Here is a 27,651-nt window from a genome sequence, read left to right on the forward strand (position 1 = left end):
CTTTACCGCTAATCAATTGGATGTGTACTGATTGGTCTTAGATGTATGTTCATGACGTCTATACACTAAATCAATTGGATGTGTACCGATTGATATTTTACTATTAGATGCATGACCTTTTTATTAGTTGCTATTGGTGAACTAGCTGTCCAGAGGCGGATCCAGGGGGTGGTAACCCAGTGCCGGTCAGTTACTTGTTTTTGGTATGGAAATGTATATAAATACCATGCCACGCCGTCCATTCTGGGTTTTTTTTGTTCTTTGTTTCAATCTTCCCTTTAGTTTGTTCTTATATTGGGCTGTAACACCACGGGGAGGATTGAGTGCCAACAAACTAGTTTCATCACATTCTATATGTTCCTGTCCCAAGTCAGGAGTCAGTGGTTGTCGTTTGTAGCTGTATACCATAATCGTTTTCCATTCATTGTTCTGAATTAGGTCGTTAGTTTTTCTTGTTTGAAATGTTTTACATTTATCATTACAGGGCTTTTTATAGCTGACTATGTAGTGTGTTTTTTTCACATGACTGAAATCTGTAATTGACATATAATTGTACAATTATATGTCATTTGGTTTCTATTGGAGAGTTGTCTCATTAGCAATCATACCACATCTTATTTTTACAAATTCAGACATACTTGTTTTTTAACCTTTTTAAGGTGGATTAAATCACTGAATTGTCTTAATATTTATAACCAAACCTCATATTTGAGGTATTAAACTTAAAAAAATAAGAATGTGTCCATAGTACACGGATGCCCCACTCACACTATCGTTATCATGTTCAGTGGACAGTGAAATTGGGGTCAAAACAATTTGGCATTAAAGTTAGAAAGATTATATCATAGGGAACATGTGTACTAAGTTTCAAATTGCTTGGACTTCAACTTCATCAAAAACTACCTTGACCAAAAACTTTAAGCTGAATTGGGACAGACAGACGGGCGGAGGGACAAACGAACGAAAGGATGCACAGACCAAAAAAAAAAACCTAGTCCCATAAATGGGACATAAATAGTTGAAATAAGACTGAAAACTATTTGCTTGAAATACACTAACCACATTTTGTAGACAAAGAAAAAACAACAGAAACTAGAGGATGAAAACCATGTTCCTGGAAAAGCCAAAAAAAGATTTAACAAGAATGCACACACTGTGATGAGTCACCTTCTTTACTCAATAATATTTTATCATCATTATCTGTTACATGACGGTTTTACTACAATCATGCATCAGACATACTTAGCATTACCAATAATCCACAAAAAATGAGGTCAAGGTCAAATGAACAAACTGTTCAGTGGAGTCTACTGTTTCTTGGTATGCAAGGTATATAAAGTAATAAAACAAAGGGTAACCACAGTTTTCATGTTCTATGAGGATATCTGCTTCCAAGTTATTTTAAATGGTATGTACTAGGATGAAATTACAGATTATAAAATTGAATGGAGACATCTTTGTTCTGAACCTACAGATGAACAGTCAGACAGGAAAAGGTGACAAATATATAATCCCAAATAATTTGGGGGGAGGCATTTCACTATTGAGGCGTTCTTAGACACAAATGCATTAAGATGGAGTAACACGAAAGAAAAAAAGACAGAAAATTATTTCATGGATTTATTCATGATTTGATCTTATCGTGATCATCTGAAAGACTTTCGTATGTAAATGTTGATAAATACAGATATTACATGATAGCATCGAGATTTAAAGTCAGGGGACACAATCATGTGAATTTTTTATTATTAAGATATTACATCTTTATAACTAAATTCATCTAATTATTAACTTCTCGAATCTCATTTTAACACATATATACTTCAGTAAATTCTTCTGAAGGGAATTCTCACTGGCTGCTGCCTAGTATTTATTGCATACATAATTCCTAGCACTTTTGAACACATTATTTCATGTTCTAATATATACATATACCCACAAGGTAAAATACATATTTATCACATTCTAATGAAACATATTTTAAATGTATTCAATATAAAAAATTATATACCCACATTCATGCATGCACTTACACACAAAAAAGTCTCAACTCAAATTACATGACTGCATGGAAATCTTGATCAATAGAGAACTATTCACAATGCAGATTTAAGTAATGGTAATTAGAAATTGAAAATGTGATTGTGGCATTCATTGTGCACATAACATACCAATAATACCATCTTCATGTATTGGCTGATAAACAAAACAGCATTTTTCTTTACTTTTAGTGAAAATTATTGAATAAGATTGTGTTTTGAGAAGCAAAATAATAACTTATTTGCCAAAGTCATAATTTATTACAGATACTGGTATACTTGGCTAAATTGAAATATGAGTAAAAGAATATTTGGAGCACAAGTCAATGAGAACAAGGACGTATATTATTATGTTAGTTATACATCCTTGATGAGAAGCAAAAAACTAGAGGCTCTCAAGAGCCTGTGTCGCTCACCTGTTACTGTATTTACTGATGTCGGCCATCTTGGGTGGTAGGCGGGATCATTAGACACTTTTTTTAAATAGATACCCTAGTAATGATTGTGGCCAAGTTTGGTTAAATTTGGCCCATAGTTATAGAAAAGAAGATTTTTGTACAAGTAACAAAAATGACGAAAAGTTGTTCAATATTGACTATAAAGGGCAATAACTCCTTAAGGGATCCTCTAATAATTTTGATCATGTTGACTTATTTGTAGATCTTACTTTGCTGAACATTATTGCTGTTTACAGTTTATCTCTATCTATAATAGTATTCAAGATAATAACCAACTAGAGGGTGTCGCTCACCTTGGTCTTGTGCATATTAAATAATGGACACGGATAAATTCATGACATAATTGTGTTTTGGTGATAGTGATGTGTTTGTAGATCTTACTTTACTGAACATTCTTGTTGCTACAAATATCTCTGTCTATAATGAACTTGGCCCAGTAATTACAGTGGAAAATATTTTCTACAAATTTACAAAAATTTATGAAAAATGTTAAAAATTAACTATAAAGGGCAATAACTCCTTAAGGGGTCAATTGACTATTATTTTGCTGAACGTTATTGCTGTATACAGTTTATCTCTATCTACAATAATATTCAAGATAATAACAAAAAACGGCAAAATTTCCTTAAAATTACCAATTCAGGACAGTAACCTAACAACGGGTTGTCCGATCCATGTGAAAACATCAGGGCAGATAGATCTTGACCTGATAAACAATTAAACCCTGTCAGATTTTCTCTTAATGCTTCGGTTTTTGAGTTATAAGCCAAAAACTGCATTTTACCCCTATGTTCTATTATTAGCCATGGCAGCCATTTTGGTTGATTGGCCAGGTCACGCCACACATTTTTTAAACAAATTACCCCAATGATGATTGTGGCAAAGCTTAGTTTAATTTGGCCCAGTAGTTTCAGAGAAGAAGATTTTTGTAAAAGATTACTAAGATTTACGAAAAAATGGTTAAAAATTGACTATAAAGGGCAATAACTCCTTCAGGGGTCAACTGACCATTTTGGTCATGCTGACTTATTTGTAAATCTTACTTTGCTGAACATTATTGCTGTTTACAGTTTATCTCTATCTATAATAATATTCAAGATAATAGCCAAAAACAGCAAAAGTTCCCTAAAATTACCAATTCAGGGGCAGCAACCCAACAACAGGTTGTCCGATTCATCTGAAAATTTCAGGACAGGTAGATCTTGACCTGATAAACACTTTTACCGCATGTCAGATTTGCTCTAAATGCTTTGGTTTTTGAGTTATAAGCAAAAACCGCATTTTACCCCTATGTTCTATTTTTAGCCATGGCGGCCATCTTGGTTGGTTGGCCGGGTCACCCCACACATTTTTTAAACTAGATATCCCAAAGATGATTGTGGCCAAGTTTGGATTAATTTGGCCCAGTTGTTTCAGAGGAGAAGATTTTTGTAAAAGATTTACGAAAAATGGTTAAAAATTGACTATAAAGGTCAATAACTCCTAAAGGGGTCAACTGACCATTTTGGTCATGTTGACTTATTTGTAAATCTTACTTTGCTGAACATTATTGCTGTTTACAGTTTATCTCTATCTATAATAATATTCAAGATAATAGCCAAAAACAGCAAAAATTCCCTAAAATTACCAGTTCAGGGGCAGCAACCCAATAACGGGTTGTCGGATTCATCTGAAAATTTGAGGGCAGATAGATCTTGACCTGATAAACAATTGTCAGATTTGCTCTAAATGCTTTGGTTTTTGAGTTATAAGCCAAAAACTGCATTTTACCCCTATGTTCTATTTTTAGCCATGGCGGCCATCTTGGTTGGTTGGCCGGGTCACGCCACACATTTTTTAAACTAGATACCCCAATGATGATTGTGGCCAAGTTTGGTTTAATTTGGCCCAGTAGTTTCAGAGGAGAAGATTTTTGTAAAAGTTAACGACGACGGACGACGGACGACGGACGATGACAGACGACGACGACGCCGGACGCCGGACGCCAAGTGATGGGAAAAGCTCACTTGGCCCTTTGGGCCAGGTGAGCTAAAAACTGCAAAATTTCAAAGATATAAAGCAAAAACTGCATTTTACCACTATGTTCTAATTTTAGCCATGTCGGCCATTTTGTTTGGTAGGCGGCGTCATCGGACACATTTTTTAAACTATATACCACAATGATAATTGTGGCCAAGTTTGGTTAAATTTGGCCCAGTAGTTTCAGAGAAGAAGATTTTTGTACAAGTTGCAAAAAATGACGAAAAGTTGTTAAAAATTGACTATAAAAGGCAATAACTCCTTAAGGGGTTGACCGACAATTTTGGTCATGTTGACTTATTTCTAGGTCTTACTTTGCTGAACATTATTGCTGTTTACAGTTTATCTCTATCTATAATAGTATTCAAGATAATAACCGAAAACTGCAAAATTTCCTTAAAATAACAAATTCAGGGGCAGCAACCAAACAACAGGTTGTCCGATTCGTCTGAAAATTTCAGGGCAGATAGATCTTGGGCAGATAGATCTTAACCTGATCAACAATTTTACCCCACATCAGATTTGCTCTAAATGCTTTGGTTTCAAAGATATAAGCTAAAAATATACATTTTACCCCTGTGTTCTATTTTTAGCCATGGCGGCCATCTTGATTGGATGGCCAGGTCATCGGACACATTTTTTAAACTAGATACCCCAAGGATGATTGTGGTCAAGTTTGGTTAAATTTGGCCCAGTAGTTTCAGAGGAGAAGATTTTTGTAAAAGTTTACGGACGACAGACGCAGGACGCCGGACGCCAAGTGATGAGAAAAGCTCACTTGACCTTTCAGGTCAGGTGAGCTAAAAACAACATCTACAGATTAACATTAATGCAGTGCAGTTGGTATTACATGTATTTTTAAAAGTTGCTAATTTTTTTTACATTAAAATTGTTTTGTAGACAATTTGTCTATTTATTTCATACATGCCATACAAAGGCAAGTGCAAAAATATAATCAAATGCCTCCAATACTTGAACACATACAGAAAATTAATTCAAATTTAGTACATCAGGTATCAATATTTTACAAACAACCATTTAAAATTATGTATACAAAATAAAATCTCAATTTATACATAGTAGATAATCTTAAACAAAAATAAACAATGTTTTTTTTTTGCTCAAACGATAACTTTATAAAACAACATGCAGTCTATGTAAAATAGCAATAGAAATTTATCACAGAGTTCTATAACCAGTTTCATACTACTGTCAAGTAAACATTTTAAATTTGATTATGGGTAGCTTGTCTTCTTGTTTCTCTCCACATAACTGAAACTAATACATCTCACTTCAATAGCGAGAGATGGAAATTTATCATACAGGAAGATCAAACAGAAAATAGCAATAAATGCAATCATATAAAGACTGAGTCATTATTTATACTTTTAAAAAAATCAAAAAGGTATCACAAATGTTGAAGCAATGACTTAACTAACAGACCTGATAAGATAAAATATTTTGCCTTTATGCAAGAAAAAATATACTGTAAATTCAGAAATTATTGCAAGGTTTTTATTATTGCGAAAAATGCGACAGAGTTGTAAAAGCAATATTAAAACTCGTATTTTATAATATTTTATATGAATTAAACAGGATTTTTCTCAAAATCATAAAAATTAATATTGCATTTAAGTCTCAAATGACAAAATTGCAATAATAAATGCACGCAATAATTTCTGAATTTACAGCAGTTAAATTCACTGACAGATTGAGTTATATTGAGTAATTAAAACTAAAATATAGATTAATTACATTTAATACTGGAGTTTTGCACAGTTTCATGATATCATCTCATCATGCAGACTTTTAATTTTAGCCCTATCTTTAACAATATTAACCCACAAAATTACCAATAGCGTAAATAATCATCAAAAACCATTATATGTTTGTCTACAAAAAATCAAATAAGAATCTCATTCCAACTATCATTTAGCATATTGCTGAAAGAATGCTATCTTAATCTGTTCTATATGATGGCACAGTTTAATGGCAGGACCTAATTTGAGTTCTAAGTATTCTTGTACAGTAGGCAGTGTCAAAAGAAGCAACGCTTGGCCATCAATTTCCTGTAAAAAAGGATTACAAAATATATATAAAAGGTTTCTTTATCACAAAGTTTAAGCAAATATTCGGTGAAAAAGTCAAATGCAATTTGAAAATGGGATTAAATTAAGACCATAAGATTGTACAGTCTCAATATCCGTTGGGTAGCCATCTTTTTGTTCAACAAGGAGCAACGTGTATAAACTAAGAAATGAGAAAATTAAACTTAAAAACTAAATTTAACATGTTTTGCTGCTACCCAATGTCCCAAATCCTAAATTTTTCACATAACTGATAGTAATTATAAAATTATACATTATGTGTGCAGATATCCTTTATTCAAGGAGTAAATTTTGCAAAATCCCCTGAATAGACTAAAATTTAACTAAAAGTAACAAGCTTACTCTCAAACAAACAATTTTAAAAAGGCAAAAAACTTCAAAATCTGCTTTCATTGGAGATACAGTGGTTTCATTTATGTTACATGATATGGCAAGAATAAAACATTGAGAACAGAAATTCAATGAGTGTTATTGAATTCAAAGTATCTTAGCTTGTAAATTTGCAGATTTTACTTTGTGATGAGTATGAAGATGTTATTATCATAAACTGTATTGTTCTAACTAAATTGCTTTCAAATATAAATTAGCAAAATTATCATCTAATATGCAAGACATCAATTTAAAGCACAAAAATACGGTTTTGATCCTAAAGTATATCGAGAGCTCTTAAACCAAAACTAAACATCTTGTTAAAAAAATAAGGAAAGAACATTGTCAAATTACTTAACTATTGGTGAGTGGGTGTCAACAAATCATCAGTAAACAAAACTACCTAAGATTTCTTAATTCCAATTAACAATTTTGAAGATTGGTTGATAAACTAAGGATAAATACCTGTTCTCTGAATAGCCTTGCTACTGGAGCACATTCTGTTCCCTTTATAAAGCCAACAACTTCTTGAACTGACCAATGCAGTGGGTTACTGCTAAGTTTCATGGCATTCTTTATAGGTGAGGTATGGGGAGATGTCTGTTTTTCTTCTTTTACATGCACATGGTGCTTTTTATGCTGAAACCAGATTGTTTTATAAAAGATATAAAATTCTTAAATTGAAAAAAAAAGAGATATAGCAGTGTTCTTACATTGACATTAATACCATTATAAAGATAAATAACAGTGCAAATGGAATGGTATTTTGCCTAAATATCATTTTTTATTCTAAAATGTGAGAGCTAAACCTAGCTTGCCAACTAAAGAACTCCATACAATTTTACAAAATAAAACAAGGGTAACTGCGAGCTACTGCTCACTGATGATACCCCCGCCGCAAGTTGATAATGTTAAAAGTGTAAAAAGATGTAAGTGTTTGGTAAACAGGAAGATGTAGAGTGATGAATCTAAAAACGCATCACACCGTATAGCTGACATATATAAACTCTGAAATCAAATTTTAGAAATCCTTTTATTGTAGATCCTAAGAAAAATGTGAAGAAAATTTCTACTCGGCTATTATGTGTAAAATCATACATGTGTTCGGTATACAGGAAGTCGTCGAGTGATGAATCTGAAAACGCATCACAAGGTATAGCTGACATATATAAACCCTGAAACCAAATTAAAAATCCTGGCATTGTAGTTCCTGAGAAAAATATTCATGGGAAAGACGGACTCACAGATGGATGGACAGACAGGTAAAACAGTATACCCCCTTTTTTAAAGCAGAGGTATAATAAGCAAGACGTGAAACAACTGAATGAAAATGAAAGAATCTAGTTTTTTTTAATGTAAAAATATACAAAGATATACCCATTTTCCTCCTTTAAAAACCCATAGTTTTCTCGACTCTTTTTTTATGCTTGTAGATAATGAGCTGATTGTGTGGTTTACAAGTCTATTTCAGGCAGTAATAGAACAAGTTTAAAATTAAGAGTTATGACCCTTGGATTTGAAAGTTGTACTTTTTCAGATTATTAGTTTATGTTTGTAAACATTGAAATGAATTTGTTTCCAACATAGAAAATGGTGAGTTACAGATCCAAGTACTGATTTGGTTCTGAATAACCTACTTATCACAAAATTACAGAGCCTTTCCATCATTCTAAAGGCACACAGTGCCATATCATTCTAGTAATAAAATAGAATATGTCAAACATGTAATTGATAATTGATCAGACCAATAGTAACATACAAATGGGTCATGTTGAAAGACCCTCTACTTACAGGTTTGTTATGAGTATGATGCTTGTCTTGCACTGGAATCTTCTTATGCGTTTTTCTCTCAAAACTATATTTCGGTAATTTTGCTCCTCTTGTTTTGATTTCTGAAGGCAATGGAATATGGTGAACATATTTCCTTTTTAATGTTGGATCACCATTATATTGATTTTCTCCACTTTCAATTGTTTTAGTTTCACTAGATACGCTCTCTTTGTCCTCGTCCCCGTCAGCAATGCTACCATTTTCTTCTGCATTTGTCTCCCCTTCTTGGGTAAGAATTTTCATTCGTTTCTTCTTTTTCTTCTTTCCTGGCTTTTTGGGACCATTTTCTAAGTTTGTATGACCGCCAGGTGGTCGGCCCACTTTCTTTTTTGGATTATAATATGCTGTAGTAAATAAATTAAATGTACATTTGTACGTTTAAAGATAACAATTTTCAAACCAGTCAGAAAGAAATTGAGATGATTCACTTTCACTCTCTTATCTGGGACAACATCCCTAATGCGCCTCGAAATGAGGAACTCAAAAGTCACGTGTAAAGAAAAAATCTCTGTGTAGTGATATTGGACATGTTTCTATTTTTAACAAATGACTGAACTTAATTATTTGTGGTGATTAGGAAAGTAGAGGAACATAGAATAAATGTGTAATAAACAGCTGCGCCATGAGCGCATGATACGCCCGTCGTCTTGTGAAAAAACATAAATCTTTTTTGAATAACACAGGGTTGTACAGGATGTCATGCTTAGTATATCCTGACTCATTCCTTATTCCCGCTCAATAGGAAGATTGTACAAGATGTATTTGGAAACCCGACGCAACATTAGCCTGTTAAGTTTTAAGCAATAGAGATACAGCGCAACATGTGAAAAAAAACCTCTTTTTTTACAAAAAACTCAATAACTCGAAAATATAAAAATGAATCATCACCAAAAAGTATACAGATCTTTAGATTAATATAACAAAGAAGTGTGTAAAGTTTTAAGCAATAATCATAAATCGTTTTTGAGATATGGTGCGACATGTAAACCCCCCCCCCCCTTTTTTTTTTTTTTACAAAATACTCAATAACTCAAAAATGAAATTTTGAATCATCACCAAAAAGTATACAGATATTAAGATTAATATAACTAAGAAGCATTTAAAGTTTTAAGCCATAATCAAGAATCGTTTTTGAGATACGGTGCGACATGTGAAAAAAACACACCCCTGTTTTAGTTACAAAGTGCCATAACTCAAAAAGTTGTAATCTTATTTTCACAAAAAAGTATACAGATCATTTGACCATCATAAGAAACAACTATGTTAAGTTTCATGAAATTTGGATAAGTCGTTCTCAAGTTACGGTGCGACATGTTTACACCGGACAGACGGACGGACGGACACTGGACATTTGTATACCATAATACGTCCCGTCAAAATTGACGGACGTATAAAAACTATGGAGCTATTGAAAGTGTTCAAAGTATTAAATTTTCAAAGAACTTATTGTGTCCAAAAGGGGATATTTTACCACAAGGAGCCGCATCACAAAAGGATGTTCGGGGTTTGCTAATTTACGGAAAAAGTAATCTCACTTCACATTCACATTCACTTTACCGGATATTTGTTTTCTACTTTCAGGTTTTTGTACCCCTGAACAGTTCTGTTAGTTGCTTGTCACTTTGAGTATTCGTTATACTATAACCATATCAAGTATTTATTTTCTAAACTTACTGTACTGAGTTTTTTTTCTACACTTACTGTACTGAGTTTTTTTCTACACTTACTGTACCGAGTTATTTTCTACACTTACTGTACTGAGTTTTTTTTCTACACTTACTGTACTGAGTTTTTTTCTACACTTACTGTACCGAGTTATTTTCTACACTTACTGTACTGAGTTTTTTTTCTACACTTACTGTACCGAGTTATTTTCTACACTTACTGTACCGAGTTATTTTCTACACTTACTGTACCGAGTTATTTTCTACACTTACTGTACCGAGTTATTTTCTACACTTACTGTACTGAGTTTTTTTCTACACTTACTGTTCTGAGTTTTTTTCTACACTTACTGTTCTGAGTTTTTTTCTACACTTACTGTTCTGAGTTTTTTTCTACACTTACTGTACTGAGTTTTTGTAAGTTGTGAGCATTTTTCCGGACATTCTCCATTTATAAATGTTTGACTGATTAAATTTGGACAGCATTCCAACTTCGTACATATATTCCTACAGAACTCTGGTAATTTGTCTGCATGCTGAATAATCTCTACAACTGCCCTGTAACTCTTTCCTTTGTACCTGTAGTCAATCATCAAAGTCAAGTTAGTGGAACATACATTGGCATACATTTTAAATTGGGATTTTAGTTTTTGTTATTTTAAACCCTTGTTGTTTTCTCTCTTCCAACTTATAAATATATCATATGAAAATTCAATCATTTCAAATGTTAATGATATCCTGATTTTGTCAACATTGAGCTGATTCTGCTGTCTTATGATTTTGACAATAAAATGTACAAAAAAAAACATGCAGCATCATCTGAGTGGTTTTTCATGACAGAAAGAAATATTTTATGTACCATTATATGATTTTCTTTAATAGTCAAAATAGTATTATTTTTCATATGCAGGGCTCACACTACTTCAGAATTATAGGGAGAAGTGACTTCTCTTTTTGAAACTGATAGGGAGAAGTGGTGAGATTTGAAAGAGAAGTGCTCATTCGCGCGGTGCGATACAATGTTTGGATTTTACAATAGTATAAATTAGGGCCATATGTAAATAATGTTCTTTTTATATTGTTCAATTCATATCTGAGTAAAAAAATTACAATTAAAGTAACATTTGAAATTAAAAGTTGTTTAAGTTTTACTAAGGTTCTTGTGAGAAACTACCAACTAAATATCTAGCACTAACAAAAAAAAAATTATTTTAAAAAATGTAAAGAAATTATAATATATCAATAACAATTTAATTAAAAATTATATTGTGTATGATATTCAGTGTTTCTCATAAAAAAAATATAAAAGTTATTAAGCTGGGCCAGAATATATTAATATTAGTATAATAGTCTCAGAGTTAAGCAACTTTAATCAATAGTTTGAAACAATCCATAAAAAATATAGGGAATTATATACACCAATCAATTAGATGTTACAAAAAGTCTCTTAATGCGTGTGGAATGCGTAATTTTTCCCTTTGGGATCAATATTCTTCTGTCAGCTGTTCCATCCGTGCGTCCATAGTAATTATTGTAAAAGTACTGATTTCGGTCATAGCTGGTCCGGTTCAGATCCGGAGTTTAGAAATCGGTCAATGGCGGACGAATGCAAGAAAATTTACAAAAATAAACGATGTTTGACAAGTTATTTGGAAAGGAACATGACGTTTTTAATGCAATAAATGGATTAAAAATTTACTGGAGGCAACTTTTATCACGTTTAAATGAAGTAACAAACTTATGTTGCCGCATAATTTGAGGTTGATGTACGTTTTCGAGTAACAAGCACCGGAACTTGCAGAAAATGCACGAAGTGATAAAAAGTTGTATTTTTATCAAATAACCTGCTACACACTACGAAGACAATGCTTCAACCTCTTTTCTAAAGATAATGAATCGTTTATGTCTGAATTTCTTTAATTATCAATAAAAAAATTGATGTTTCATCAACTTGGTAAAAATTGAAAATGTCCGATGACGGAAGCGACTGAAAGCGACTATCGTCAAGAACAGGGCGAATTGTTTTCGCTTTTGGGGGTCGGGGAAAGCGAAGTGATGGTCGGGAAGGCGACTTCTTCGCCCAAGTCGCCTGGTAGCGTGAGCCCTGAATTATAAAATATCAACTTCATGAAACATTGTTCAAATCACAAACTTGAACTAAAACTTCTTCTGATTATATTTCACACTTACATAAAAAAAAATGGCTATTTCGACCAATGTTAGATTAAATTAAGAAATACTGACAAACCATCTTCAAAAAAAGTTATTTTGTTTGATCCTTTGATCTAAATTGTTTGATTTGGTATTTTTACATACAGGACAAAACATATTTCGTATTTTATTTCGTTCTTGTACAGGAAAAATTTGTAAGCCATTTCCACATTGACCTTTGTTTTTATTTGTCTATACTTTTCAACCTACCGTAAACTCGGAATTATTAAAAGGTTTTTAATTAATATATAAGACTTAAAGACTCACTTTGCTTTTAATATTTGTTGGTACATATCAGAATTAGGTTTGCCCTCCAGCTGAAGTTCTTTGAGCACCCTGCATGGTTTATAGGCCACATTTATCAGCATGGATAAAACCTCTTTCATCACAAGAAAAATTGGGCCTGGACCAACACATTTTGGTAAAGAGGCTATTCGACTCTTACTCAGATGAGGACCAGAGAAGCAATGATGGTTGTAATACACTTTATTAACCCATTCTCCACCTGAAATAGCATGTAACAAGTGTAAAGTAAATAGTTCAAAAGACTTAGATGGTTTAACTGCACAAAATGTTTCTTCAAAAACACACAAAAAAATATAATGCAAATTTGAATATACATGTATACACAAATTTAACATTTGAAACATATAATTAATTCAATAGATAAACCATGTTTCATGGATGGGATGTAAATAACTTACTTCTAACAGTATTATTTAATCACACCCAGTATGAAAATACAAAAACTAATAGCTCAAGTCTGTAACTGGAGACGAAAATGTCAAAATCTGACTTAACAAATTTTTTGAACAGCCAATTGACAAGTGAAGGGACCACTGAAAATCTTAATTGTTTGACCCAAAATATTTGGATAAAAAATCTTTTTATCATATTTGTGTATCCATTAACCACACATATTATATTCAATTACATTTACTTCTAATAATGACAACAGAAACAAACAGTCTGTTTGCAGAACTACTTAAGACTAAAATTGTTAACCTGAATAAATTGAATAACTCAACATTGAAAAAAAAACCATCTTAACTTTTTCGGATCTAATACAGATATAGCACGTCAAAATCCATACCTTGTTTTGAATGGAATACTTCATTTGTTGAATCAGTAACCCTGTCAAACAGAAAGAAATAATAATGTACAGTTGCAATGTTTTTATTATTTTGATGTACAATTCATTAAACTACAGTGAGGAAAAACCAGTTGACAACCAAATCTTTCACTCATTAGAGAATTGCTTTCTGAAGTTTTGTTATGTAAAAGTATTTTCTGCATATTTCAAGTGTTCAGTTAAAAGTGCTGTCCATATTTTTGGGGTGAAAAAATACTGTCATGCTTCAATACTAGCATGACTAACAAGTGAAACTGCGAGCTACTGCTCACTGATGATACCCCCGCCGCAAGTGGATAATATTAATAGTGTAAAAATATGCAAGTGTTCAGTAAACAGGAAGTTGTCAAGTGATGAATCTGAAAACGCATCACACGGTATAGCTGACTTATATAAATCCTGAAACCAAATTTCAGAAATCCTTGTATTGTAGTTCCTGAGAAAAATGTGACGAAAATTTTCAACTTGGCTATCATGTGTAAAATCATACAAGTGTTCGGTAAACAGGAAGTTGTCAAGTGATGAATCTGAAAACGCATCACACAGTATAGCTGACTTATATAAATCCTGAAACCAAATTTCAGAAATCCTTGTATTGTAGTTGCTGAGAAAAATGTGACGAAAATTTTCAACTTGGCTATCATGTGTAAAATCATACAAGTGTTCGGTAAACAGGAAGTTGTCAAGTGATGAATCTGAAAACGCATCACACGGTATGGCTAACATATATAAATGTTGATACCAAATTACAGAAAGGGTGGATGTGTAGTTCCTGAGAAAAATGTGACGAAAATTTTCAACTTGGCTATCATGTGTAAAATCAAACAAGTGTTCGGTAAACAGGAAGTTGTCAAGTGATGAATCTGAAAACGCATCACACGGTATGGCTAACATATATAAATGTTGAAACCAAATTACAGAAAGGGTGGATGTGTAGTTCCCGAGAAAAATGTGACGAAAGTTTCATGGGACGGACTGACTGACGGACGGACTGATGGACGGACTGACGGACGGACAGACAGAGGTAAAACAGTATACCCCCCTTTTTTAAAGCGGGGGTATAATTATACCTTTTTTAAAGCGGAGGTATAATTATCATATTCATCTAATAACAGTATGTAGTAGGCCTCATCAAATAAGCATAATTAATTGTCTAATTTTATAGCAGCTGATATTATCAATCTAACATAATATCAGCATACTATATCTTTTTCAACTATAGAAAAATACCATAATTGACTGTAGAAATAATTTCACTCACTCTGATAGCACAGCAGATTTCTTAACCTTTACTGGAGTTTTCAACTGGTACCCATTACTTTCACACCAACCAACTGGAAACAAGTTGTGTGATTCAAAATGTTCAATGTGGCTGCTACCATACAAAGGGATGTTGTCGAGATGAATCCACAATAATGGTTCAAAAACCCTTGATATGGTAGCTACACAGATTTGATTAGGATTTTCTGGATTAACTGCTTCAAATTTCATTCCAGGTTCAATGTCTTGATCAAATTTCCTCTGAAATGCATTGAAAAAATAAAATGTTTTTTTTTCTTTCAAGAGACAAGATAGAATTTGGTCAACATCTAATGTGACCATATCTTAACCTTGCCAAATTATGAATGTACAAATGTATAATGAAATACAGCATGTTATTAATCTTTTTATTTTGAGTTTTAAATCATGATTATGTCCAATTTTCTATTGAAATCACTGTACTGCCGTAACAAAGATATAAATGTATCAAATTGCAAGAAAAATGAACAGTAGATGTTATTCTGTATGATGCTTCTGTTTCTCTTTCTTAATCCAACAATGGATAGTTGTCTCATTGGCAATAATACCACATCTTCTTTTTTTATATAAAGCCTTAAAGAACAAGATTGAATTTTACCTCAGGGAAACATGACTTAGGTGCTGCCTCTGCTTTACAATAATCCAAATAGTCCTCCCATGACAGAGTAGATTTTGGCCAACCTACAAACAGGCCAATTATACTATTATATAAGATTATAAACACAAAACTTATTTGACGCTAAGGTCATGTTTTATAAAAAAATTCCTTAATCATAAATAGTAATATTCATTAACTGTAGTGTGAGAAATTTCCAATGTCTCTGTTTAGACAGACTTAGAATTCAGGCTTTAGTCTTTGCCTTTTTTTATTTAGGGGTATCTTGCAATAAATTTATTCTCATGGTAGAGTTTTATGGTATTTCATATTTATGCTTGCATGAAATGGAGTGCTGTCCCAAATGTATTAAACTCCATACTGTCAGTCTTTCAAAGATAACAATGAACTTCACATTAGATAATGATGAATTTATCGTCTTATAAACAAATATAATTAAATGTTCTGCACACAATAAATATGCATAGCTTTTTGAAAATGTAACCATAAATGTAAATGAACCTTACCATTAGGTGGAGTTACATTAATGCCTTTTGACCGACACCACTTAGTAGGAAATATACACTTAGATCCAGAATAACATGAGAATCTAATCCTACACATTTCTTCTGTATTTGCCAAGTCATCAATTTCAACAACAAAATAACGTGAATTTAAAACATAAAGTACAGTTGCAGGACATATCTGTGTTTTATTTATAGGATTGAGAGCTTCAAGCTTCCAACCTATCTCAAAATTATGCTCGATCACTTCCTCTTGGTCCTACAAAGAAAGCAAAAAAGTATTTAAAAGACAGTTTTTGGTATACTTATTTTTTTTTTTGGTATACTTGTTCAAATAAATTTGAAGTACTTCATCTGTCATAAATATAAATAAGCTTGTTAGTTTTCTCAATTTAATTGTTTCATAATTTTCATGTCAGGCCTCTTAAAGCAGACTGTAGCATGGGGTTTTCTCATTGTTGAAGGCTGTATGGTTGCCTATATATGCTTTCAATGGCAATCATACCAAATCTCCTTAATTTAGTTATGAGAACAAAATTTTGAACAGAGAAACCATACTAGTATTTATTTTAACTTTCCAGTGATTTGGTGAACAGTCGATGGGAAAAATAAAAGTTAAAATAGGAAGCACTACTTTAATATTTATTTTGAAATCTGAAAAATTGTACTGCACTCGTGAAACAGATAACAAAAAAAGTATGGCTGAATGCCCCATAATAAAAAATAATGTAAAATTTGATGGCTTAAATATTTCAATTTCATAACATAAAAAAACAACTTAACAATTTCTGGACAGTAGTAAACTGAGCTTTTCTTCATATTACCACTGTGTAAGACCCTAAACCAAAGTCAAGGTATTTAAACACACATATAGAAGTAATTTCACTTCATATTTTGTAAAGAAACAAGTAAATATATTCACCTTAAAAATGGCAAGTGGTAAAACAAATTTCTCTGCATCTTTCAAAGCTGTCTTCAATACTTCTGGCCAATCTGTCTCACTATCTTCACTTATCAACTCTAAAAGTAAAGATGAAATATTGCTAACATTGTTCATGTCACTAGGTCAAATTAAAAACAAAATATCTGTTTTATCTTCACCAAAAAAAATAGTTGGCTTACTGGACAAAAAAAATCTGTTTTTTTTTTTAAATTGCTTGCATCATGAAGATTGATTTAAAAAGCATAGAATACTACATTCATCTGAACATTTTAAGCAAGTTTATTGTTTCAATATTTTTCAATTACATTGCAAAATTAATTACACTAACAAATATGAACTCAACAAAGATGATGTACCCTCCACACACATGACTATAGTTCAGTCAATAATTGATTAAGTAAACAGTGATTTGGAATAACTACTGTAATTTCAGAAATTATTGCGTGCATTTATTATTATGATTTTGCTATTTTAGACTTGAATGCAATTTTTACTTTTGCGATATTGAGATAAATCCTGTTTAATTCATATACAAAATTTCAAAATGCGAGTTTAAATTATAGCAATTTTAACCGTCGCATTTTTCTAAATAATAAAAACATCGCAATTATTTCTGAATTCACAGTAACAAAAATGGTTCCCCTGAAACAAAATTAATTCCACAATTTCAGTTTTGGTTAAGTGGTATGATGCAGTACTTCACTTGTATGAATTAAAGAAAGACATGTGTATATATCAAACTCTGTTTACTATTATGACTGGAGACGTTATGCATACAAAAGGGAAGTAATCATATGACATTATAATAAGTTATGTTACCAACACAAACAATATGCAAGTGTCTCTGTATTGCGGCTAATTCTCAATACAAACCTTTTGGGGGTAGATATTTGAATCCATGAGCTTTAGCCCATCCAATAGGATGCAGTCTATGGTTTAAGTAGAATAGCCAGAAATCGTGGGTTGCAGTTTCTACACCTTCAAACCTCAGATACAGACGGCCACCAACATTCTCCAGAATCTTGACTACCCAAACTTCTAATGGATTGATTGGATGCTGAAGTTCCAATCTCATGCCTTGTTTGAGCTGATCGATTGGAGTTATTCCTGTATTCTGTAATATATACATTAATATAATATCATACACTGCTGTTGTAATTTCTGGATGTTTATTATTAAAAAAAGTCAATTTTTTGTTATGCATTTTTCACAGACTGCAAAAAAAAGATATAGATATATGTAATTTAATGCTTTTCTCACAGACAATAGGGACTTTCTGTTTCATTTTCCTTTCGATGATCTATCAATATCTCTTCATAAAATCAAATGCATAACCAAATGACTTTCAGAACTTCAACTTTAGAATCAACATTCTGCATCAAATTTTGGCTCCTTCTGCAGATTAGTTTTAGTGTATTACTGTCACAATCCAAGAAGGTTAAACTTTTTTATTGGTAACTACGAATGGATAGTCTGACTGCCATGTATAATCTTTTTCTCACCTTGTCCAAAAGATAAGAAGGGGCTGTACGGGCACCAGTTAATGACCGCACAAGAAAATCTCTCCAATCATCAAACTTGTCTTTAATTGCTGAAAAACATATTTAATATTGGTCAGAGTTATTCATCATTTCCTCAAATCAAATAATTATGCAAATATTATCTTCATCTCACATTTATTTTACAAACATTTGAAGAATTATATAATAAGCTCCTTGAATATGTATTTAAGTTGAAGTTTTCAATGGACCAATTGATGTATGTATGTGTATGGGGCAGATACCATGCATTCAATTTTTCTTCCTTTATATAATAAATGAGATTGTGATTGTTTAATCTAAAAAACAAGTAAAATATGAAGGGCGCTTGAGACTCTTCAATAGTCAAAAGGGGGCATTTTACAATGCTCTTTATCGATGATTGCCTAGTCTTGTGAATGAATTTAACAAGGTGACAACTGAACAACTTACTGCACAACATTCCTTACGAGAGTAATTGATAAATAATAGCATTGTAATTTTTACACTTTACCTTCTGGTGGTTGTAAAATTTGGTTATTCTGAGCACACCATCCTATTGGATGAATTTCTGAGGTCATTAGGTCACACCAAAAATCAGCAGAGTTGTCATCTTCATAACCATCAAATCGTAATCGAAGCAATGGTCCACATGTCATAAGTACTGAGGCAACCCAATATGTATCTGTATTGCATTTGTTTGGCACTTCTAATTTCATTCCTTTAACAAATCCACTCTCTAGACTGTACTCAACCTAAAAAATAAGCAAAAATGAAATCTACATTTTTTTTTCACATAATCATTATATTTATTCATGTATATCATTTTGGACTCATTTCCACAGAATTTATTCTAGTTGTGAGTTATACAATTACTCTTATGTTACTAATTTAAATAATGATATGGTTGATGAAAATGGTGCTTGGTAGAAGCCTCTGGTAGTCTTAAAAGTGTCTTTGTAATTCTTAAAATTTGTTGCGGTCATGGAAACATGATCATTTGAGTGAGGCAGGTGTTTTGATACACAGCATTGCCAAACTCAAATTTTGAATTTAAAATTAGTATTTGCTGTTTCTTCCCTCAGAATGCACTATTTCAGAGAAATAGAAAACACTTGTGATTTTGGAGTCAAAATAATGCATTTGAGTAGGCCTAGGGTGACATTGAAACCTTAAAAATCTGACTACACATGTCTGTCTATTGTATTATGGTACCATACTGACACAATCAGATATGCTAGAAATATTTAAAGTATGCCATGAAACAGCCATCAAACAATCAGTCTTTGAAATTCTCCCAGCTTAATTTGTATTAAGACATGTACACTGTAACAAATTTAAAACTCTTATTGTTTAGTGTAGATAATATCTATTTGTAGATGGTATTTTGAAAGTGACAAACATTTTTTTTATCTATCTATTTTTGCCATCAAGGGATGTCCCATTAATTATTTGTTACAAGCTTAAGACAGTCATTTCTTCTTACATGTTTAAATGCAGTTGGAGGAATAGAAACTGAATTTGTCTCCTCTAAATGTTTTTCCCATATAAATTCTTCTTCATCTTTATCAACAATTTCTGCACCTGAAAATGACAAGAAATTTGGCCTTATTATCATAAAAAACAAAATAAAAATTTGATTGCAACAAAAAGATAACATTCTATTTTCTAGTAGTTGTATATAGATAAAAATTAATCCCTCATAATTTAGAATGAGGTTTTTCCTGTTTAATATCTTTATTGCAGTCATATGACACAGTCACTGTGAGTTACGTGAAACAATACTAATATCAGTGACAAATTTTCACATCTTTAAAATGATCTTATGACAAGTACCTAAATTTAAAAACAATACTTTTTTTAAGTGACAAACTTTCTCTCTTGATATCATGGATATTGAATTTGTTATAAACCAATTGCATGAATAGCAAATTGTTTTCAAGAAATACATATATATATTTAAGCTGTCACTACTGCCTCTTTTACTTTTGGTGTGATGAAGTTCTAAATAGTTCTAAAATTTCATGTGGTAAAAGCAGGATGTGGCTTTTGCCTGTTTAGATACATGTAATCAATAAACAAGTCGCAATAAATATCATTAAGGCAGCAACCATTTGATTTTCTGGGGGGGGGCTATGGTTTTTTTTTTCTGGACAAATTTTTTTTCCCGCCTATGGCGAAAAACAATCTATTTTTTTCGCGACAAGTCGAAAACAATTTATTTCTTTCAATTTTAGCATTACATATAGTGGCAGCTGAGGGTTAAACAAACAATTTTTTTTTCTCAGAATCAAAAACAAATTATTTTTTTCTCCAAAAACTGGAAACAAACTTTTTTTCCAAAAAAAACCCATAGCCCCCCCCCCCCCCCCCCCCCCCCCAGAAAATCAAATGGTTGCTGCCTTATAACATTAATTTAAAATGTAATTTAGAGAAAAGGAATATAAATGTACAGTATAGAATTAAACTTTTGAAGCAATTTCATGATAAACACATATAGCTTTAGTAAATATAGTACATTTTGAAAAAGAAGGTTATAAACAGATTTGAAGATGCAATCCTGGCATGTATATGGGAAAAAAATAACATATAATTTGAGAATGCTTGAAAATTGTGAAAAAAAAACTAACCTTTTTTGGTTAACAAGTCTCCCCTAATCTTACTGACTCTGTCCCTTTAAAACCATATGTATAATAATTTAATATCAAAGAAGAACGAAGAGGGAAGATTCAGGATTTTAAGGTAAAAAGGGTTCTTTTTTAGCTGTTTAATCAATGAAGCTACAAAGAAATATGCATTTCTTACTCTAAGTATGTATACCTTTATTTGTGTTCTTTTCATCACTTTTTGTAACATCCTTTGTCTCAACTAAAGAATCTCTGCTACTTTCTTCCTCTTCATTTGTTTCTTTCAATTCACATGTTGTAAGAAACTGACTTTGTTTTACTTTATCACCATCTACAGAATCTGTAACATCATTTATAGCTTGCTCTCCATTGTCTTTTTTACTCTTCTGTTCCATTATATTCTCTACTTCCATATCATCTGCCTTTGTAATATCTTTTGGAGTTTCTACTTGTGTTTCATCTGGCTTCAAATTGTCATTTGGAGTTGATTCAGTGTCAACTTTTTCTTTCGGGACACTGAGACCGACTTTTTCAATGATATGTGGGTCATTTTGATGTTGTGTTGAACTGTCTATACACTTATTATCAACCTCATCTGAACCAACAGTTTCTGTTTTATCAGTCTTTATTGTATCAACAGCAGGTCCAGGGTTTGTAACATCTCCTGTGTTTTCAATATCTCCCTCATTTATATGTGAAACACCTCCAGTTTTCAGTTCTCCATCATTATGTGAAACACTTCCAGTTTGCAGTGCATCACTATTTGTACAGTCTTGATCCATGGCAGTATGGCAAACATTTTCAGTGAGATCTAAGTTCTGCTCTTTAGAGCTATGGGGTAAATATTGAGAAGTAAGGTAAGTATCAGAAGATGCTGATGCTACAGATATCAATGGCTGCCCCATCTTTCCAACTGGCATGCAGTTAACGATACTTGGCAAGTCTGTAGAAATTGAAGACAAAATTGGCACCAATGGTAATTTTTGTACTAGTTCAGGCTGCTGATCTGGTAACACCATAGTACCTGGTATCAGGGTGCTTGACGCTATTTTCACCATGTGTGGATCAATAGGAAGTCCAATGGTTGTTATGGCAACTGGCAACATATTAGGAGGTTGAAGTTGAAGTTGTGGTAAACTGATGTTTGCTATAGAAGGAACACTATTCACATTTTGTACAGAAGTGGCAGTAATATCTGCATATGCAGGTAAATGGCTAGGTAATGAAACATTCTCAAAAGAAATCTGCTCGAATGTTTTAGGAATACTTGAGACATTGACAGCTTCTTTTTGATTTTCAGAGTTATCTCCACTTGAACTGACTGTAAATGGTGATTCTGTAGATTCAATTCTGCCATTATCCTCCATCTTTACTTTTTAATTCATTAACTGAAAAATATTCAATTCAATAGAAGATTATTTTAACTTGTAAAGATTTTATTCCAATAGACATGATAGAGCCCTGTATTAAACTGTTTGTTTGTATTTTTTCTTCATTATAGTCAGGTTTTTATTACTTGTATTAAAGCTCTGATGAAAACACTACTAATGTAATAAGATTTGTTTTCATTAAAGACAATCACTTGTAGAGACACAGCAATTATAGAGGGGTGAGTAACCATAATTTACACATATCCCTGTATTGTACACACTGTGCAGAGGCTGAAAAAGACAACAATGACAACTCTTTAAGTCCAACATTTTGTCCAAGCTTATTATTAAAGCCAAAAATCTGTAAAAAAAACCCAACAAAATATAGATTTTTTGTCCAATTGACTGCTGTAACCCACATAGTTGACCACTTTTGTACTCTATGTGTACATACAACTCCATAGACAATGCAGACAATAGAAATATACAATGTATATGGAATATGCATCCATCAGCACCCTCTTGTCTTGAAGGTAACAAAATATGGCAAACATATGCTTAGATCATGCTTTTTTTGTATGAGATTTTATGACGTTTAATCAATAGATTGATAGTTTAAATTAAATAACTTTTTTAATATAAAATAAGGAAATTATTATAAGAGGGTCTTTTTGGAAACCAGAAACAACACTTTTATTTCTATGGGTTGTTCAGAGTGATGTCACCTGTTAGCTTAACCTAGACAGGGGAAAATATTCAATATGCCAATTTTACAATTAATTTTTTAACATGTTTAACTTACAAATATTTATATGACAATTTTTTTAAGGTAAAAAAGCAAAACATTACTGTAAAACGTGCTAAATAATGACCTTCTCCTTAGTGCTATGTATTAGTCTGTAAGGTAAAAAATAATAATAATACATGTACCTGTGTGTCTTTTAACATGATGAGAAAAATAAGGGTCCATAGGCAGGTAAATAACTATATTTTCAAAAGCTTTTAATTGTTTTGATGATGGCAATCAGTCTAACTATAATAATGCTTGTTATATTTTTTTATGTAGACAATACAAATTATGGTCAGTCAGCTACTAACTTAGTGAAAACACATCTTTTTTTTCAGGCCACTTAAATGCTTAAAACGAATGTTCAATAATCTTGAGAAAAAAAAAATTTGAATATATAAAAAAAGTTGTCTGAATGGAAATATTTTAAAGCCATTTTAATCTTAACTGTCAAAAGGTACTAGTTTCTGTTCATTGATAGATGATCAAATATTTTTTCCTTAGGGTTTTAACCATGTAAAAATACTACATTTTTGTACTATCAGGGAATACATTACTGGATTCACTTTTGCTGTCTCAATCTTTAAAGATTGAAGAATGCATGTACAAACATGAATAATAATGATTCTGTATACACCATCTGGATGTTGCTTTTTTTCACTCTACATACATGTACATGACATATCTACACTCATTGATTTCTACTGAAAACTGAATTTGAAGGCAAAAAATAAATGTGGATATTGATCATTGAACTCGTTATGTCCATAGTTATAATCTATCATTTTTAAACAAAATTCTGTGTACAGGTTTTTCTAGATGTAGTAATTAAAAGAAAACACGATATGATTTTTTGTTAATTCTTGAAAACTTATTACCATGATTACATTTGTATGTTTGCTACAGTCATGACCTTATGAGTGAAATAAATAGACAGTCATTCACAAACAACAAACATTGTTGCGTTTTATGTTCTGATTGGTTGTGTCTGTCATACATGTCTGTTCACCTGGTAAAATTTTGGGTATATGTACTGTTCATTTTAGAAATAAATCTATACAAAAAAGTAATTTTCAGTTCAAATGTGGTGAACTTTGTCTTGAATATGCAGCTTGTTAGAAATATCTTGGTGCACTTTTGAATGAATTTTTGGATTATTCTATAATTGCCAAAGAATTGTATAAATCAGCTAATAGAGCTCTTGGTGTTATTAAAGCAAAATTTTGTAAAACTGGTGGTATGAATTTTGATGTATTTACTAAATTATATGACACTTTAGTCAAACCCATTTTTACATATGCTTCCGGTGTATGGGGCATAATATACATAATTGTATATATACTTTGCAAAACAATGCTTGTAAATTTTTCTAAGGCTTAAGCAAAAGAAGCAGCAATTTAGCTGCTAGAGGTGACATGGTTTTTTTATCAGGTGATGCACTACTAAAAGTTGAAGTTTTTAAACTATGGAATTGTCTTAAATGTGACAATACCAGCAATATATGTAAAAAGGTTCATACCTGGGCGATTAGAAGAAAATCTTCATGGGATTATAGAGTTTTACAGTTAGCTAGTAAATATAGTCGAATTCAAAATGTAGAAGATGAAATTAATATGAGTAATGTATGGGATTCTATACAAACTTTGGAAAAAGAATCTTGGCACCATGAAGTATGGAATGAATAAAATAATGTCAATGGTAATAAATTAAGATTTTATAGATTGTTTAAAACTTGTATTGCTACGCAGCCTTATGTAAAGGTATTTAATTATAGATTCCACCGACGTATTTTGTCACTATTCAGAGCTGGTTCGTTACAACTTAAAGTTAAAACAGGTCGATATGCTAGACCACCTGAACCTCTACAAGACCGTTTATGTATTTTTTGTGATAGTTGCCAAATTGAAGAAGAAAAACACTTTCTTTTTAATTGTTGTTTTTACTCTGATATCAGACATGAATTATATGCCAAAGCCTGTCTTTTAAGTGTTGATTTTGAGTATTTATGCGATATTGAAAAACTTCGTTATCTTATGTGTAATGAGAATATGGTTCCTATTTTAGCTAGTTCCCTTTATCATGTTTTATCGACGAAAACATGTCGTCTAGAAATAATATATGGTTTTTTTTATTTCTTATTTACGAAATACTTTTTAAATGTATTAAATCTGTCCTTTTATGCATGTTTTATATGTTTGTTTTAATGATAGTGTCTCATAAGTGAAAGAGTGTGTGTGTGTGTGTGTGTGTTTATTCACAGTTAGTGCTTCATTATTAGCTTGAATCCTTCTAAAGGCAGAAATATTTGCTCCTCCATTTATTTTACCATGTGTATATATGGGAAGATCTGTAATTTTGTTCATATTTTCCATGTGCCAAAGAACACATAAGGTTAGATAAATTCTAAGCTTAAACACAGGACTGGATAAATATGATGAAATATATACACATGAAAGCACACAATTATTTTATTCTTGCCTAAAATATATTTAAACATTATTTTAATGCATGCACACGTTTAGTTTCAATATAAGTTCTATACATTTCTATTATATAAGTTTGACCTTTTTGGTATAACTTCGTCCATACTCTTTTTCCTATTTACCCTCCCCCTTTTTTATCAGTATATATCTTTCAGTGATTTTTTAAAGTTTCGTTAACTATATGTATACTGGAAGAGCTGTGACTTTGTCTATATTTAATGTATGCCAATAAACATAAAAGGCTATGCATTTTTAAGCATAAAAAAGGATTGGACAAAAATATACACATGTAAACACAGGGCACAATATTTTGTTTTTATTCTGACCCCAAGTTAGTCAACATATATAAGAACCATCCATTTATTTCAATGAATGCATAAATTAAGTTTCTATAGAAGTTCTTTGCATTTCTGAACAAGTCTGGTCATTTTTGTATAACTTAATCCATTCTCCTACTCATATTTACCCTCCCCCTTTTTGTTGCGTATTTTAGTGATTGTTGAAAGTTTTTTATCTGTAAAAATAAAGTAAGCCACAAAGATACAGAACTCACTAGCAAATACTTACTGTGCCTTTACCTACAATACTAGTTCCACATTTAAGTCTATAGATAAATTATGAAATAATACTTTCGAGGTTCTATTTTTAGACTAGAGTAAAAATGAATGATAAATTTTCCGCGTATAATAACCAAATAAAAAGTATTTGCAATAATGATACTATATTTATAATTAGTATTGCCTCATTTGCATCATACAATATTTTCCATTTTGCTGTTATCAATCACCCCAACTGTTTTAAATATGGTACTAATGAAATATATTGATATTCTTCCAAATTATTCTTGCTGAAATAAACAAGTCATGAATATGCATATTATATTTGATATTTGACCGACCAAAACAATCGGTTAAATTTCCTATAAATAATGAAAAATATTCGGGAAAAAGATATATGCAATTACCTTATATATTAATCGATATGCCAATTAAAAGAAAAATGCAGTATCGAAGCTTTAACACTACAAATTTACAATTTTCTGTCCTTCTGTTTGTAATCATACTTCCACGTTCAAGATGGCAACTAATCGGCAAAAGTACACTGTGCGCATGTCCTTGTTACAAGATGCCGCTAACATGCCCCAATATTTTATATCATATATTTTTAAATTTAAATATTTACGTGGCGGAACTTGGTCGATAAACACGTGTAAATGAGAAATACACAATTTTATGTATGAAATAGTAGATAATCAATACCTAACAAATATATGATTAATTCATTAACAAAAAATTGAGTTTATACTTCCCCTTCGCCTAGTGTGCAATAAAAACAGTATTTACATAATAACTGTGTCTCGAATGTATGGAGACAATTTAATCTACCCTGGGAAGAGTATACTGACAATATATTATGTCCCATATTAATATAACTACTCGGCAATGCAGCACATGTGAGATGTTAGTACATTTTTACCACGGAAACGCGGACGTCACTGAGAGGGGCATATAGTTATCACATAGTTTGTGATCGTAGATCATAGTACTGGGTGGTACATAACGTACCAGGCTTAGATTGTACATGTATGATCATGATCGTGAATTGTTGGACTATCGTTGGCATGCTGTTTATGAAAATCCGGGATAATTCGAAGGAAAGATAAATTATTAATAAAT

The 27,651-nt window shown here is 31.8% G+C and overlaps 1 protein-coding gene across 1 annotated transcript; it reads right to left on the reverse strand.

Moving 5' to 3' along the window:
* Positions 1-1,606: 1,606 nt before the first annotated feature.
* Positions 1,607-27,182, reverse strand: LOC139512553 (scm-like with four MBT domains protein 1). Its single transcript, XM_071300245.1, has 17 exons — positions 26,940-27,182; positions 21,529-22,723; positions 20,195-20,292; positions 19,223-19,463; positions 18,694-18,782; positions 18,065-18,305; positions 17,171-17,268; positions 16,252-16,507; positions 15,728-15,810; positions 15,092-15,351; positions 13,792-13,832; positions 12,966-13,203; positions 10,891-11,066; positions 8,785-9,167; positions 7,459-7,632; positions 5,318-6,585; positions 1,607-2,424 (listed from the first exon to the last, which is right to left on the reverse strand). The coding sequence occupies exons 2-16, from the start codon at positions 22,700-22,702 to the stop codon at positions 6,445-6,447; spliced, it is 3,693 nt and encodes a 1,230-aa protein (XP_071156346.1). The 5' UTR covers positions 22,703-22,723; positions 26,940-27,182; the 3' UTR covers positions 1,607-2,424; positions 5,318-6,444.
* Positions 27,183-27,651: the final 469 nt, after the last annotated feature.

Source organism: Mytilus edulis, chromosome 1, assembly GCF_963676685.1.
Source record: "Mytilus edulis chromosome 1, xbMytEdul2.2, whole genome shotgun sequence".
Taxonomy (NCBI): domain Eukaryota; kingdom Metazoa; phylum Mollusca; class Bivalvia; order Mytilida; family Mytilidae; genus Mytilus; species Mytilus edulis.

Excerpts from the sequence above, each read along its gene's own strand:
- LOC139512553 (XM_071300245.1), bottom strand. The coding sequence starts at position 22,702 with ATGGAGGATAATGGCAGAATTGAATCTACAGAATCACCATTTACAGTC. Across the intron at positions 13,204-13,791 it reads AGTATTCCATTCAAAACAAG|GTGGAGAATGGGTTAATAAA; the intron begins GTATGGATTTTG and ends ATGCTATTTCAG. Across the intron at positions 7,633-8,784 it reads ATCATACTCATAACAAACCT|CATAAAAAGCACCATGTGCA; the intron begins GTAAGTAGAGGG and ends ATCTGGTTTCAG.